Raw genomic sequence first — 17,500 nt, 5'->3', positions numbered from 1 at the left:
CGGGCGAACGTTCCACATTGGGCGAACGTTCTACTTTGGGCGAACGTTCTACTTTGGACGGACGTTCTACATTGGGCGAACGTTCCACATTGAGAGTACCGATGTATTTCTTAATTTTTAAGTAAAACGAGGGTGAGGAAAGGAGTATATATATATACATTGGCAAATTGCGGAAAAGTAAAAAAGAAAAGAAGCTACCAACTACCCAGACACCGAAGGTTCTGCGTTGTCGTGCAGAGAGTAACGTTCCAGTGGCGGGCGCTGTGGTTGCAGCTGTCACGTAGCCGGTGGTAGCGCTCATTGACATTTATAATTCAGAAGCTACTCCTTACTTTGCCGTTCGGTATCCTCTATTCCTTTTTCTCTTGTTCTTGCTTCCGCACACGCTTCCTTCTTGTTTGCGAAACCGTTTCTTGAAGGTCACCGGAACCGTGTGCTCAGGGAGCAACATGTCCACCATCACCTCCGTCGAACTAAACTATATCGTCTTTCGATACCTTAACGAATCAGGTTTCTTTCGTTTCCTTCATCATTCGTATTTTTTTCTTTCTACTGTTGTGAATTTCTTTCGTTTACTATGCCTTTCGTTTTGCTTGCTCGCCCGCTCTTATTTTGCTCCTTTGCGGTTAGTGAAATGTCGGCGGTACATATTTTGGGCGAATTTCGAGTTTTGGAATTCTTACTGTTTTGACTGGTTGGTTTGACCAAGCGCTGAAAATGTGGTGGGTAATTGGTTAGGGTTGGCGACAATTGTGGTTCGAAAATGGACCTTTTAATTTTGTTTTGGTTTAAGACAGAAGGAGTGAACATTGTTTTTTATGTTTCTGAAAGATTGTTCGCTGGTATTGAGACTACAATGGAGCTCTGAAGTTTGCTTGGTTAAAACCTTTTCCTTAGAGGTGACCAAACCGTCGTTTGCAACCAAATTTCACCTTGAGATTGCAGTCTAGTTCCACTGCAATCAGACATTGTTAGGTTTTCAGTCACGATTGTTATCTACTAAAATGCATTCAAAATATCACTCTAGTCCCTTGAATTACATGCAAGAGCAAGGTTTACTGATTTAAGTTATGAAGGAGGAACCGGTATAATTAACAAATGAAATTTTAATCGTTAATATAATGTATCAAACGATATTGAACTAAACTTAAAAAAACATACTATTCATTATTTTTCCAGATCCAAACCTGTGATCAATAGGTAACAAAGGGCAACTTTACAATTGCATCGGACTAATGCTCATAACTTTCGTGATTTTATTTTATTGAAAAATAAATTGCACCTACAAACCCTTTACTCTCATAACATAGAATATTCAAAATTTAAATAACACAATAATATTCATTAAGTACGAGTAATTGAATCTCTAGTAACAAAGAAAACTGTCAGCTGCTTTGATAGTTAAAATTTATTTCAACCTTGAACATGATATATAAAACTCATTAGAAGAATTGTTCTTTGTATGTGTATGTATGTGTGGAGGGGTTTGTTAATATTCATGCACTTAGTTTTTATAAGGTATATTTTCATAAGTTATAAACTTCTATTTTCTTCAAATACACTGAAGATGAAAGTTTGAAATTCTCCGTGTGTAGGGAAAATCTTTACCTGGTCATGCATACGTTAGTGGAATAAAATGGACTATGGCATCCATTAGGGTGGGAGAAGTTCTGAAATTAATTTCATAAACTTTCTTGACAAAAAAAATTGTTTCTTTTAATTTTAATGAAGCTTTCTATATTGATGAGAAGGGAATAATGTGCAAGGAAACTGAATTGGATTTTGGTTACTATTGTCATAACCGCAGGTTTCATACACACTGCTTTTTCGTTTGGAAATGAAGCAGGTATTAGCAAAAGCTCCATTGATGGAACGCTTGTTCCAATAGGTGCTCTTATTAGACTTGTTCAGAAGGGGCTACAGTACTTGGAGATGGAAGCCAACTTGAATAATGTTAGTATTCTTTATTTTAACTCTAGTTTATACTACCAGCATAACATCCACGTGTTTGAATAGTATTTAAGCTTTGTGTACCCAAGGATGCATACTGATCAATGTTCGTTTGCCAGTGTGATATGAACCTGGATGAAGATTTTTCATTCTTACAACCTTTGGATCTTATCACGAAAGATGTGCAAGAACTTGGGAAAATGGTTAATAAAAAAAGGAAAAAACTACATAAGGATAGACATAAGGATGCTGAAAAGGAGCATGAAGGTGGGCGAGGATGGGTAAAAGAAAAAGAAAGACATGAAAAGGCTAATAAAGAATGTGAAAAGGATAGAGATCGGGTAAAAGATCTTAAAGAGCTAGAACAGAAGCATGGCAATCAGAGTAGTAAAGAACTGGTCACAGATCAAGAACACATGGTTACTTCAATGCATGAACAGGATAAAGCTTTGGAAGGTACTCACCTGTATATTTAGCATTTCATGCGGTGTAACTACATTATTTTTATTAATAATCTCCCCTTAATGTAAATATTCCTTATAATCCTATGTTCTTCTGCTATTTTTAACCGTTTTCTGCTCATTTAAACAATTTTTTGCTAGCTTTAAGGTTTAATCCTAGTAAAATTTTTAGAATTGTAGTATATTGTTTGCATGTTGTGATTAATCGATCAGCTAATGAATGATGTTGGACCTTGGTGCTATGTTAATCTTACTGCTCTGTGACCTGAAGGTGACAGGTTCAAATCCTGGAAGCTGCCTCTCTGCACAGGGCAGGGGAAATGCTGCACGCATCTTCCCTCCTTATACCCCATCTAGTGGTAGCCTCATGCTCTGTGTTCCTTGTTGTGATCAGTTGATGAATGGAGTAAGGACTGATGATATAATAATGAGCTATAGATATTGTAAAGAGCTAGTAACTCTCAGCTTATTGCCATCCAGTGCTTGTTTTATTATTATTATTCGGTCTGTATCAGTCACACTTTTAAAATATTGGCTATCTGATTTGTTTTATAAATCCACTAAAAATTACGCATCTAGGTTGCTGTTGTAATGAGTTTCATTGAATTATTAGTTTATTAGTAGCCAGTTTTGTGGGATTTAGGATTAGAAATGTTCTCTTTAATATCATGTATTTCTACCCGTATGTCCTTATTCTATTTACTTATTATTTATAGCAGAATATTCTTAATTATTTATTTGTTTTCTATATTTTTTCTTTGGGAATATCCCATTGAAATTTCTAATTTAGTTGCATGTTTTTACAACAGTGGAACCTGCCTGCTCTCTGTTAGAATATGCAAAAATTCAAATTAATTTTCTCTCCAATTAATATTTTCTCTTCAACAAATGAATTAAATGTTTTCATTCATTTTTGTAGGACTAGAGCCGATGGACATTTGTACAGTATCAACATCGCAACCATGTGAAATCCGTAGTTCAGACGTGATCGTTTTGGAAGGTCATACATCCGAGGTGAAGTATTTCATCAATATGTTTATGTTTTGTGAACTTTTAACATTTGCTTTCATCTGCTGTTTTTACTGTAAAACTCTATTAACGGGCCTGTTTACTATACACCTAGGTGTGTGCCTGTGCATGGAGTCCTACAGGATCTCTTGTAGCATCAGGGTAGGTATCTTCTTTGTGTTTGATTTAGAATTTTGTGTTATGTAAACAACTGCATTGAAGGTGTCATTGAGTCAGTTATATCATAAATAGCAATTGCATTTAAAAGTATCTTGCGGATAAGACACTTTGAATCATCTGTGTTAGGTTCTTGGGTTTGGAACCTAACAAGAAAACACTCAAAAGATAGAAACAGAAATGAAAGAATGAGTTTTGCTATTATTCACCGTAAACGAATCTCTTTACAAGGACTGAGTTTGGGAGCATAACCTCCCTCTAGAGAGCCTAACCTCCCTCTAGAGAGCCTAACCTCCCTCCTCAGGATGACAAACCCTGTTAGACTACAATCAAACAATCGACCCCCCACTACAATTGATTATTTGCTATTTATACAACCAATAACCCCGCTCTTCCTAACTGCTAAGGCAGTTGGGCATTTAATGTTTTATTCCTTCACTCGTAAACTCTCCATCCCTAACAATCTGCAACTGCATTCATGGTGTCACTAAAGTATTTATGTCATAGATAGCAGTTAGATAAGGCAGTATCCACAGATAAGTTATCTTCCTCATTTTCTGGAACTTTGGAGAGGTATCTTTGAATGATTTGGGTTTAAATGGCATCCGAGACATTCACCCATCTTAACTGGCATTTAAATTTCTTTTTTGCTTCCATGGTCATTAAACTAACAGTAAAGGGTGTTTTCTTTGGGAAGATCTCCATCTTTTCTCAAATTTTCTTTTCTAGCCTCTTTTCTTGCCAATTGATCCTTTGCTTCAGTAGTTTATTAGATGCAAAAGCAGGCTTGAACACTATGTCTGCTTGTCTATCCCCACTTACACATAGGTTGTGTGTGGCTTCAGTTGAATCATGGCAATTGAGTTTCCTTAGTAACATGAAATATTGAAAACTTACAATAGATGGAATCACATTTTTCCCCTTTATTGAATTGATTGCTTTCTGATTTTCATAATGTTATCTCATTCCATTTTGCTAAGCTGATCCCATCCTATATTATGTAAAACTCTATATTTGTTTACATGGAATGTTATCTCATTCCATTTTGCTAAGCTCATTCCATTTTCATAATGTTATCTCATTCCTCAAATATTGTGTACATATTTGTTTTGCTCTAACTTTGAACTTTTTTTAAAAGAACATGGAATAGGGTCAAAGGACCTTAAATTTTGTTCACAGTAAATTTCAAAAGATATGTCATGTTAGTAGGTGGACATGACATTTACTCTATGATATTGAATTCTTATTCTACATGTCCTTGTTATCTATATTTTTAGAAAATGATAAGTGAAAAGATTTACGGAAGGCACTAATCTTTATTTATTTTTTTCTAAAATATGTTTTAAAGAATGCTTTTATTGTTTTCTGAGACAACTTTGAAGACCGTAAATTGTTTAAGAAACAAGGACCTGATGAATGACTTCGTACAATATCTTTTAACTTCTCTATCATCATTTCAACTTAGGTCTGGGGATTCAACAGCTCGTATTTGGTCAATACCAGAAGGGAGATGCAAATCTGCTTTGCTGAATGACCCTCCAAATGTGTTTGTGTTGAAGCATGTTAGGGCTAAACCAAATGAAAAGAGTAATGATGTCACTACACTTGATTGGAATGTGAGTGTGATTGCATATTCTAATTTGAACAAAAGATGATTACTTATTCACCCTCTCCTGTTTTTTTACTCATTTTTTACGTACATCTCTATGTTTTTCAAACCTATACCAGCCTCACTAAAGCTGGGAAAGTCTGTGACAAGGAAATTGTACAAGAGGTCATGTTTGAAATGTTCCACATTCAAGGGAGGTTTGTGTGGGTCTGTTGTGTGAAAGTCAAGAAAATAGATAGGAGATTTAGCATCTTCTTTTTAATTATTTTCCTCAACTTGTAACTAAAAATATTTGAAGCGTGATTATTTTCGTCTCTCTTGGTATGCTTAGGTATTTATTTATGCGAGTGTAATTTTTGTATGTTTAATATGTTAAGCAATAATTATTTTTTATTTCATGAAAAGTTGACCTCTAGTTGCCATTGTGCAGGGGGAGGGGACACTACTTGCAACTGGCTCATATGATGGGCAAGCAAGAATTTGGACCACCAATGGTAGGTCATTTCTTATAATGTTTTTCTTTTAGAGTTTGTCTAATGAATCTCAAAACTAAATGATTCAAATGATAAGTGTTTCTGTAGGGATATGTGTAGGGCTGAGAGATGTACCTTTAAGACGTGTCCTTGCTGTCTTCAATGCTTGGATCTCTTGCTTCGCTTCCTTCACTTCGGAATAGGGCTGACCACCTACAAAAGGTACTCTGACGCTCAAGTTCGGCGTTTGATAAAAGAGCTTCTGCTCACAATGGAATATTCAGTATTTAGTGAAGAGTGTCTACCTGTGTGGTTTAGCTATATATTTATAGGCTACTTGATGAATCAAATAATATCAACTTACCTTTTTCCGGATTTGTTGTTCAGAAAACGTTATAAATTATCAATCTCCTAAATCATTCTGTTATTATTTTGCTAATAGTCAGGTTATTGGCCCAATTAAATTATTAGCCCACTAACCAAAGTTCAAGCGCTAGTCCTGTTATGATCTAACACTAATAACTTAGACGCTGGCCTAATTACAGCCCATTGTAGACAAAACGACTTACTTTAGTCACCACAGCGTATGGACCGGTCGGCCCACTCTTCTGATCGCTCGGCGCATGCCATATACCATACATATGCCCCAAGTCCGAGTTAACCATTCGGCTTTAAAGAAAGGTTAACTATAGGACTTATGATAGGCACTCGAGTTAGGGCTCGTTATTGTACACCATTGGACGAGGACCCCAGCACCTTCAGATAATGATTTGAATTTCTCGCCTTTGAGGCAGTTGCAGAGTCTAGCGAGAAAGATTGCAAGATTAAGCTTAATCCTACGGCTCATATTGCTCTTAGTCGTGTCAGTTACCCCTCATAAATGCGAGAAGACATTTGAAATCATTTTGGTTACTCGACTGTCATTTCTTTCGCAAAACAATCCTCTCAAATCGTCTTTAGTGATTGATTCAACACTCCTGTTTATCGCAACCGCACGGTTGGGTGTAGGCAGGCTACCTGCGACACTCGGTGTTGGAAGGGAAGGCGCCCCTTGATCCTCCTCCTTAGTCATTATCCTAAACCAATTCCTCTTAGGATTTTTTCCTCCCATAATGCTAGGATATCGTACAAGATTTAGTTCAGTTATAGTCACAAAACATACAGAGGAGTCAATAAAAAGTAGCATACCGAACACCTTAGCGCGGAGGTCATTCCGCTCAAGGCAATTTATTATCTTGCGGGAGGAAAAGGGGCGAGGCAGCTCGTCTAACACATTCAAGGATTCCAGCTCTTCAGGTGTCATGTTGGTTTGAGGCCAGAAAGTTAACTTAGTCGGATTTTGAGTTTAGTAGAGGGGAAATTTGGGTTTGTCATCTTCATCAAAGAAATACGGACGGCCTAGGTCAGTAATTTCGACTTTAAAGAACTTGTCTTTAAATCCTTTAAAAGATTGGGAAACCAGCTCAAGTAGAGCGTTCCCCGGCTCAGAATTTAAGGAAACCTACCCCTTCTTAGTGATCGGTAATATAGAAATATAGCTGGGGTCGGCCTTATGGCAAGAACCTCGCACATTATAGCAAAGGCTTGAATATAACCCCAACTGTTAGGGTGCAGTTGTGAGGGGGCGACATTTAAAGCCTTCAGTACACCCATTTGAAATTCGCTAAAGGGAAGTCTTATGTACATATTATAAAACATACAAGAATAGGCAAAAAGAAAAAATCAGGGGAAGAATCACCCTTGCAATGGAAAACTCTCTCGTTCCCCCTGTAGGCAGATAATTTAATAAAAGGGCTACATTCTAGGGTTTTGATTATGCAGTTATTCTCTACCCAATCTCGCAATACTGTTTTGTTGGAAAATAAGCTACGAAACTCACTTACGTCGTGAGAAGCCCATTCGTATCCACTGATGCTGTGCAATGATGAAGATGAATCTTCCTCTTCCTCAGGACCTTTAGTCGTGACATTGCCATAAACAAAGACATTTTCACCACTAGGCATAGTTTCTGGGACTAACGCTATTTCTATGGTGGCTGTTGGCGCCTAGCTGCCATCGCCTTGCCTTTTCCTCCCATAGGTTCAGATGACAAGCTTAAAATTATAGTGGGGTTCATGATTACCTGAAGCGTTCAAGTGGAGAGGGTTGGATGAAGAAAGTATTGCTGATGATTTGAGAGGATTGCTGTGTTTGCGAAAGAAATGACGGTTGAGTGACCAAAATGATTTCAAATGTCTTCTGACATTTATGAGGGGTAACTGACACGACTAAAAGCAATATGAGCCGTAGGATTAAGCTTAATCCTACGGTCTTTCTTGCGAGACTCTGCAACTGCCTCAAAGGCGAGAAATCCAAATCATTATCTAAAGGTGTCAGGGGTCTTCATCTAACGGTGTACAATAACGAACCCTAACCTAAGCGCCTATCATAAGTCCTATAATTAATCTTTCTTTTAAGCTGAATGGTTAACTCAGACTTGGGGGGACATATGTATGGTATATAGCATGCGCCGATCGGTCCATACGCTGTGGTGACTAAAGTAAGTCGTTTTGTTTACAATGGACCGTAATTGGGCCAGCGTCTAAGTTATTGGTGTTAGGTCATAATAGGACCAACGCTTGAACTTTGGTTAGTGGGCTAATAATTTAATCGGGCCAATAACCTGACTATTAACAAAATAATAACAGAATATCAAGAGATTGATAATTTATAACGGTTTCTGAACGACAAATCCGGAAAAAGGTAAGTTGGTATTATTTGATTCATCAAGTAGCCTATAAATATAGGACTAAACCACAAAGGTAGACACTCTTCACTAAATACTGAATATTCCATTGTGAGCATAAGCTCTTTTAACAAACGCCTAACTTGAGCGTTGGAGTACCTTTTGCAGGTGCTCACCCCCATTCCGAAATGAAGGAAGCGAAGCAAGAGATCCAAGCATTGAAGGACAGCAAGGACACATCGTAAAGGTACATCTCTCAGTCCTACACATATTCCTACAGAACAATAAAGAATATTATACTTTTATATGCTGACATGCACCAGTTGAATGTGTCAGTCTATGGTGTAAAATCATCATTTTTATGGTTGTTTGCTTTACCTGTTGGAAAGCTGTTGCATATGTTATTGGGGAGGAAATGTGAATTTAATTTTGAGTTGGGCAAAACGTCCACTGGGATCTTTTGCAACAGAAAACTAACACTCAATTATTATTTTGAATTTTGATCATGCACTGTTTTTTTTTTTTTAACAGGAGAACTGAGGAGTACTTTAAGCAAACACAAGGGACCCATATTCTCTTTGAAGTGGAATAAGAAAGGTGATTATCTTCTAACGGGAAGTTGTGACCAATCTGCAATTGTATGGGATGTGAAAGCTGTGAGATGGAAACAGCAATTTGAATTTCATTCAGGTAAACTTTTAAATACAACTTTCCTTACAAGGTGGAATTTTATAGTATTAAAGAACTCTTTGCAATAATATTTTTAACGTTTTTTATAGATAAGTTTTAAAATTTGGGCTTTCTATGCTCTTTAGGTTGGACACTTGATGTTGACTGGCGCAACAATGTGTCATTTGCAACAAGCTCAACTGACACTAAAATACATGTGTGCAAGATTGGTGAAAACCTCCCAATTAAAACTTTTGTTGGGCATCAGGTTCGTGCACCTCTCATTTTTTTTTTCTTTTTCCAGATTATGCTATGTACTATTACTTCTGATACTGAAATTACACCTATGGGAGGGAGAGGTTAAAAGTGTGAAGTATGGTAAATTGTACGGATTGATTGATGATCCCGGGTAGTGCTTTGACAATGAATCCATTCCCTACTTTATTGATAAGACATTAAAAAGGCATCGCCTGGTTAACCACCCTTGGGGTGATGTTTTGAAGATAAATCCTGATAGAAAACAAGGACTGTCGTATATAAATCTAAGAAAGTGCAATGCAACGGGATCTATTTTCACACTAATAAGCATTCCCTGCACACCCTTTTTTCCAGCTGGCTAGTTTGAGGCCTTCTCCAACGTGTAGCTTCTAGAATATATTTTGGGTGAACCTGGGCATATCGAATATGGCTCGACATGCTGGACTGGGAGAACCCAGTCTAATTCTAATATTTTATTAGTGCTGACAAATCCTGATTTTCTAAGTTGTCACGTTACCTAGGTGTTCTTCTTATAAAAGTCTGCAGCTCTACCTGAATTATTTGGACAGCAAAGTCAGTAGTTAATGACCTGTTTGATTGTTGAATTCTGTGTAACTAGCTTTATAGGCCCTTCATTAAGTTGGCATATTTCATTAAAATGAAATATAGTGCTTGGATAAGCTTTTGATGTCTAATGACGGCCTTTCACTATTTCAGAGTGAAGTTAATTGTATCAAATGGGATCCTACTGGTTCATTATTGGCCTCTTGTTCCGATGATATGACTGCAAAGGTAATATCACTCACTGTTATGGTTTAATTTATCATTACATAATAGTTTCTTTTGTTGGTACTGGATTTTGCAGTCAAACCTTTTATGGAATTTTTTTTATCAGGTAAACATATATTCTTGCTGAACTAATTGTGAAATTGTTGTCTTTGTGCTCTGTATGTTTGCCATTTATTGTTTTGTAGATATGGAGTACGAAACACGATAAATATCTTCATGATTTTAGGGAGCATTCCAAGGTACCATTTATCCATATTTCTTTTAGTGTATTTATATTTCCTTTTGAATTTTTCATGTACTATGGAGATAGTTGGAACAACTGAATAATTATTTTGTAGGAGATATATACTATCAGATGGAGCCCAACTGGTCCTGGTACAAATAACCCTAATAAAAATTTGGTTTTGGCTAGGTATGTTAGTTGCTTGAAGTTAGATTCATTCTTTTGAGCATTTAAAGTGCATTTTTTAGCAACATCATGTTCGGTGCTCTAAATAGCCTTGTGCGGTGCTTACTATAGAATATATGCCACCTTTATCATGTTACTGATTCCTGTTGATGTGTACATAATGCTTGTAGTTGTTTGATGACGGGACACTGTGATTATCTGAATATAAATTGTATTAGATCACACAAAATTATTTGCTGTGCCAGTTTCAGAAACTCCTGCAGAAGATTGTGATGCAGCATGTGATCACTAATTTCCTACTTTCCTATAATTAGTTTATATTTTTGATTCTGTTTCTAATGAGTTTCCTAATTTCCTTTCTCAAGTTAGTTTCTTAGTTTCCTTACTTTGATGCATTCCATTTAAAGCCTGAGGTGTAATTAATTGAGACAATCTTCTGGTTTATTATCAAATCTCTGCATGCTTTGAGTCACATTCTTGAAACAATCTTCCACTAAATCAAAATAGACATCAGAGTTTGGACTAAATCAAGATCTGGTGGCCAAGGGGATGGTCTTGGTGGAGATCAATCCAGTGGCTGAGATCTGAAAGGGTTGAACAACAACTCAATGGCCCCAGTGATGCTCTTCGTAATCTAACACAGATGATGGTTGCATTTACTGTCACTCACACAAGTTACACGTTATATTCTGTATACGCCATACGTAACTGCCTACTCCTTCAACATCTACAAACACATTATTTTTTAAATACATAATTGCCTACTCCTATAACTGCTACATGACAGATTTTGTTGATAGAGCATCTATCTTCAACGCAAGAATTGATTTTAGTTTTTAATTCTCGACAAATAAGATTTAAGACGACTAACTATTTTTTTTTATGTCTCGTTTCATCTCGTTACTCCCATAATAATTCTCATTTTAAAATGTATTTAGTAGTTAAGCATCTTCAGTATTAGACTACAGTTGCATATAAACAGCTTTTATAATAACTCTATAAGAACCCATTTATTCCAATGGTGTTTTCAATTGCTTAATTTTAAGAATCAATACATACAACTCCAACGAAGTTGCATTGGTACAACAACCTGTGATACAGGTGCTTTGTTTGGTCCTAGAACTGGAGGGCCTTACCCAGTAATTGCCCCTCTAACATGTTTAACTATTTAAAGAGTTAAACCCACTTTACATACTGTATGTGGCAAAGTTTCTAATAAATTGACGCTGTTTGTTTTTCCTAAAATGTTGTTGTCTTGTAGTTTGCTTATGTTGATCAATGAATGTGCAGGTGCATATATACATGCAATCATGTTTACTTGCGTTTTTTTAATTTTTCTCAATACTAGACGAAAAGTTTGTTTCTTTATGACGACCTAGTCATCTTTATGTGCAGTGCATCATTTGATTCAACGGTAAAGCTTTGGGATGTGGAACTTGGGAAACTTGTCTACAGCTTGAATGGACACGGGTATAGTTTCTTTAGCTTTGCTTTATTTATGTATGGGATAAACCATTAAATTCCTCCTTCCAGCCTATTTCCTTTTGTTTGAAAGTGATCAATTTGATATGCGGACTCAAACTTGAAGCTTGAAGCTTGAAGCTTGCAGCTTCCATTTTAGTTTCCACCGAGCTCAATTGAATTTTCTTACAATCCAAACTTCTTGTTTATCTGGTGATAATTCTACATCCGTGGTCCTGCAAAATAGATTCTATTGGTAAAAAATTTTCAAATTTAGTGCAGAGAATATTACCTCTTCCATTAAAGTCCTCCTCCCAGCCTCTTTGAATATTACCAATCCCTTTGATTCCAACTTTATTTATTTGTTTCTACAGAGATCGTGTATACTCTATTGCATTCAGTCCCAATGGCGAGTATTTAGCCAGTGGGTCTCCTGACAAATCGATACTCATATGGTCCTTGAAGGAAGGCAAGATCGTTAAAACCTACACTGGTGATGGAGGCATTTTCGAGGTGTGTTGGAATAAGGAGGGTGACAAGATCGCTGCATGTTTTGCCAATAATACAGTATGCGTTTTGGATTTCAGAATGTAGATCCTGCGAAGCACCAAGTTAATTTGCCTAGTTAACTTTTTTTCTCTCCTTTTGAAGAGATCTATGGAAGTGTACTACGCCTATTTTTGGTGGATAGGTTTCCCGCCTTAACCATATTTGTAGACATAGCTTATGGTTCTGAGATCCTGTAACTGTATTTTTCCACAGATCTTCAGTAAGAAAAAAAATGTATAGATTGAGTTGGAGACATCGTGTTTTATCATCGTGTTTCGTGTGCAATTCAAAGTTAAAACCATACTACAGATATTTGAGTTGCACCTGGAAGTATACGTTTGACACGATAAAGGAGTTTGACTTTCGTTTTTTCTCAAATTATTTGACAAATTTCGTGGTAAAATTTATCAAACATAAATTTACAAAACTTTGGCAGAAACGAATTCCAGAATAGACGAGAGTCACCAATAAACTGTACCACGTCACATTAGTTGAAATTTATACAGGTCTTATGGTCTTACTAATTAAGGTTGTGTAACATGATGAATTAGACTTGTTAATAGAATTTCATGAATTTTATGTAAGGAAAAAAAAATTAAGAGAAGGCTTATTAACAATGTGATTAATTTACATTGGAGCCTATTTTGTACCCTCTTTAGTTCAACCAGAGGGTTTATGCTGGGACCCCTTATTCTCACTCTTTTTATTTCTCACACTTCAACATTTCTTTTGGGAATAATAGTTAAAATGAAATACACTTTTGAAGTGCTTCTAACACAATGAAAACTAGTTGAACAAACTCACAGTTGCGTTGAACAAAGTCAACTTTAATTTAGAAAGTCAGAAATCCTATTAAAATAATACAACTTTTTTACAATGAAGTTATACCATGGTAGTATAACTTTCCCACGTAAGTAATGATTTTAAAAAGTTGTTCATTTCATTAATTTTCAAGTAAAATTATACCACATTGATAAATTGGCTGTGACGGGTCTGTATATATTAGTTACAAAAATTTAATGTTTTTTACAAAGTAAGTTTGGTATTTTATCATAAACAAGTTTATATGAATGTGTTTATTTTTTTTATGATGATAAAAAATACAGTTTAAAAATTAATGATTACAATAAATCTAATTAAATATATTACTAAAATTTATATTCGTTATAAAAAATGTCTATACGCGAAAAATAAGAAAGTTATTTTTATTAGTTTTTATAATGTCATAATCATATAATTGGAATATATAATTTAAAATATATTTTATAAATGTGTTTTGAAATATATATTCCGAAACATATTTTTCTAAACATAATTTTCAAGCATAGTGAATAAGGAAGAGATGCAGAAATAATTGTAACTAAAAATAATTTAGAGTTTAGATTTTATGGGATGAAAAAAAAACAGCTGTTCCTATTAGTACGAAACCCCCCCAACTTGCCAGCGATTTCAAGGGGCAATTGATCAATCTTGTTGGCTATTACTTCCTATCGCATCAAATTTCTCATCCGCTTCATGATGAATCTTTCCCCAAAAACAAAACCGCAGTAGAAGAGGAAGATTACTTTTCAAAAAAAAAAATCCGAAATTGTTTATTGTATTTAGAAAAATAATTTTCAGAAGTGATAGGGTGCTGGAAGAAATCTGAAGAGGTACATAAAATAATAACCATCTTTCTGGGCCACAGTCCAGTCCAATTTGGGCTTGGTGCTCTGGCAACAACCACACTAGGGTTAGTTTGTTCCTTACGCCCTGCCTAAACCCCTAATCTCAGGTCCCATTTCCTCACAGAGCAAAATCAAAGAAATGGCGTGGCGCGGTGGCTCTCTGTCGAGGTCGTTACTCTCCGTCGCAAGAACCACACCAAGTCGTTGCTCCGTGACTCGCCTCCAACGTTCGTCTTCCCCTTCACTTCGCTCCCACCTTCTTCACCCTCGCCGCCCTCTCTTTACACTCCCCAGGTAAGGTAACTTGTGGTTATTTTCCTTATGACCCCCTTTTTTTTGTAATTATTCGATTTTTTTTCTTCTAAACAATAGCTTTTTCTCTGCAGAACAATTGGAATTCTCGGGTGCACCCAATCGCTGATGCCTCTGCACAGCACTGATGCCGCCGCTCGTCTGACTTCTCACATCTCCGTCGAATCGCGCGCTTGCTGCGAATTGTCCCAGGGTACTATTTCCCTCCGAAGTCGTATTTCTTATATTAATGTTTCATGCTTCTCTCTGTGCTTTTAATTTCCCTGTATATTCTACACTGCGGTTACTTGTTGATTTCCGAAAAAAAGTTTACTAAAAATATACATCTGAAATTATTAGGAATAAAATCTATTTTTAAATGCCTACGAGAACAAAAAATCAATATTGTATTTATTTAAATGTCTTTGTTTCCAACAGGCACTTGAACAGACTTTGGAAAATGTATCAGTTGTGATTATACGTTTGACTGAACGTGAAATGGTGGCTAATGCTGTGAGGGAGGAAGCTTGTTGGAGTTTTGGGTTGTTCGATTGAGAAATATTATCATTTGTACGAAAGATAAATAAAGTATACAGCGTATCCTTCTAATTGAAACTTTTCAGGTTAAACTGATCGGCATCGACATTGTTTTGGAATGAAGTTATACTGAACATAAGTTTTGTGTAGATGTTAATTGGTATATTGGCTTCTCATTACTTGATAAAGTAGTTGCAACGATTTTACTTTAGGCTTACATAAAATTAGAAAGTTGTATACTGTTGGTGATATCTGTGTTTCTGCTTAATATTATTATCAGGAACGCGACTAAGAATTCGCAGCAATTCTCTTCCGTATTATTTTCGATTCCATGCATGACCAGTGGAGGTTTCACCTTTGCTAACTACATGGCTTCTCCAGGCAGGGTTTAATACAATGCATACTTAAGTACTACAACCTTGCCCCATTTTGTGCAACACCTAGTTATTATCTTCATTGGGTGATAGGCCTAACTAATCTCAATTTGTGCTCAATTATCTAACAAGAGTCATTTTTGGGTTAGGTTTATCTAAATGATCTCTTAGTTTGAGACAATTTCTCAGCACCTAGTTTAGGTGGTTTCTTTGCTTTTTCTGAATGAGTACATAGTTAGCTATTACTTGAATACTATCTATAGATGTACATATGATACGCATTAACTGGAGCTATATGACTCTTAAGATACATCTATAGATATGTACAGAAATTCATAAAAGAATAAGTATATTACTACAATTCTGCATGTTCAAATGCGGATCACAAATTTTTGACATTTCTTTTAAAAATTATAAATAATTGTTATCAAAAGGGTAATTTTCATTTTTGATTTACCATAGGACAATGCTTCTATGTTTTATATTATAGTTATATAAATGCTTGACTGTTCCATAGTATCAGCTATATAGGATTTTACTTCTATGTAAAGTGTCAGACCTCATTTAAAACGCATCTAAAAACTCTCTGAACGAACGTTAGGTGTCAAGCGAAAAGGATTCGGAAATCAAATAGTGAAAGACAGGTGTCGGCAGATGAGCGGACGCTCGTTTTGACGTGGGAAGCAAAACTTGATTTTCAAAAATTCACGTCACACTCTCTGCATGTATCCTTCTTCCTAGTTCTGAAAAATCTCAGTTTCTCCTCTTTCTCTCTAAAAACTCTCCCTTCTCTCTACGAAACCTCACCCTTTCTCTTCTTCGATCTCCGTTCAGGCACCGTAGAAGCATTTCCGGCGTCAAGAGCTTCAGTTTGAACCGATCGGTTTTGGGTTCTGAACTGGTAAGTTCTTCTCCTTTAGTCGTTCGTTCTCTGGCACATGCAAACCAAGTTCTGGTCGCATGAGTTCATCTCGTTCTGAGCCATTTTTGGTCTTCTATTTGGTTTAGTTTTTGGAGAATTGTTGAGCGTTGAGGGTAGAAGGACTTGTAGTAGGGCGAACCTTAATTCTGCCTCAGTGAACGTTCGGTCACGCTAGAGGTAAGGGAAGCTTATCTAATTTAATTTGTATGTTGCTGTGTTGCATGAACGTTCGTTGATTTGATGATTGGAAATAAAATATGATTGTGCTATGTTCTTATGTATGAAATATATGAAATTTCTATGATATGGATGTATGAACTTATGTAGACATATGTTGAGAAATGAGTGGAAGATAAATAATTCTAATATGAAATTTCTCCTATGAAAGTGTACGTTCGTCACTGAACGGTTCTTGACCGTTCGATTTTTCTAGTAAACTTGGTTGAAATTGGATTCTTTCATTTGGGAAGAATCCTAGTTGAGGATGAGCGTCTTCGTTTCGAAATACTGTGCATGAGCGTTCGGCCAAACATAATTGTTTCTTGGTATTCGGTTATAAACTTAAGTATATCTAACCGTATTTGTATATTATTGTTTGTTCTTAAACACTACTTAAAATGGTATCTATTACATTCAATCAACCCTTTTCTCTATAAGTTTAGTAATGCTTGGTCTTATACCAAGTGATCGTACTAATCAAGTGTCTGGTCTTACATCAGGTACTTGTTCTAGTTTCCGTAAGCTAACTTCATAATAAGAGCATTCATCCAAGTCCAATAGGGTTTGTTCATCATGGTGTTCAGTCTTTGACTGACATTCTGATTTTCTTGATGTTCAACTCATTCACAAGATAAGTATATATATATTGACGTTCGGTCTCTTCACCAGATCCAGTTATGTAACCTTATTTAATATCCCTCAGTGTCTGTCTAAATTTGGTTCCGGCCTAGAGTTTTAGTACTCGGCCTAGGCTTGTTGGTGTTCGGTCTAACTCGTGAGTCAGTTCATCCAATTGGCTCACTTAATACATATAAACGTTTGGTTCTAATCGTCCTCGAGAAATATTATGTTAATCACTCCCTTTCTTAAACCAATGATTCTCTCTCTCGATTTTGATCCGCTTGGAACTGGAGACTTTTGGTCTCACTCCAAGCGTTCGGTCTTGTTCAGA

General features: G+C 36.1%; 2 protein-coding genes across 3 annotated transcripts; both read left to right on the top strand.

Moving 5' to 3' along the window:
* Positions 1–170: 170 nt before the first annotated feature.
* LOC108335765 (WD40 repeat-containing protein HOS15) lies at positions 171–12,805 on the top strand. Of its 2 annotated transcripts, none has more exons than XM_052869111.1 (15): positions 171–343; positions 420–510; positions 1,847–1,953; positions 2,070–2,406; positions 3,331–3,425; positions 3,535–3,581; positions 5,062–5,212; positions 5,636–5,699; positions 8,935–9,093; positions 9,219–9,340; positions 10,048–10,122; positions 10,305–10,358; positions 10,458–10,531; positions 11,924–11,998; positions 12,364–12,805. In XM_052869111.1, the coding sequence occupies exons 2-15, from the start codon at positions 450–452 to the stop codon at positions 12,581–12,583; spliced, it is 1,641 nt and encodes a 546-aa protein (XP_052725071.1). In that variant the 5' UTR covers positions 171–343; positions 420–449; the 3' UTR covers positions 12,584–12,805. The 2 variants fall into 2 exon arrangements, with proteins under 2 accessions (XP_052725071.1, XP_017427393.1); XM_017571904.2 differs by having other exon boundaries at positions 1,808–1,953.
* A 1,244-nt stretch (positions 12,806–14,049) lies between these two features.
* Positions 14,050–15,221, top strand: LOC108335419 (protein NONRESPONDING TO OXYLIPINS 2, mitochondrial). Its single transcript, XM_017571434.2, has 3 exons — positions 14,050–14,499; positions 14,592–14,710; positions 14,935–15,221. The coding sequence occupies exons 1-3, from the start codon at positions 14,345–14,347 to the stop codon at positions 14,940–14,942; spliced, it is 282 nt and encodes a 93-aa protein (XP_017426923.1). The 5' UTR covers positions 14,050–14,344; the 3' UTR covers positions 14,943–15,221.
* The last annotated feature ends 2,279 nt before the right edge of the window (positions 15,222–17,500 follow it).

The sequence above is a fragment of the Vigna angularis genome, chromosome 10 (assembly GCF_016808095.1).
Source record: "Vigna angularis cultivar LongXiaoDou No.4 chromosome 10, ASM1680809v1, whole genome shotgun sequence".
Classification (NCBI taxonomy): Eukaryota; Viridiplantae; Streptophyta; class Magnoliopsida; order Fabales; family Fabaceae; genus Vigna; species Vigna angularis.
The sequence above is the reverse complement of the archived record's forward strand: the minus strand, read 5'-3'. Positions and strand labels throughout refer to the sequence as shown.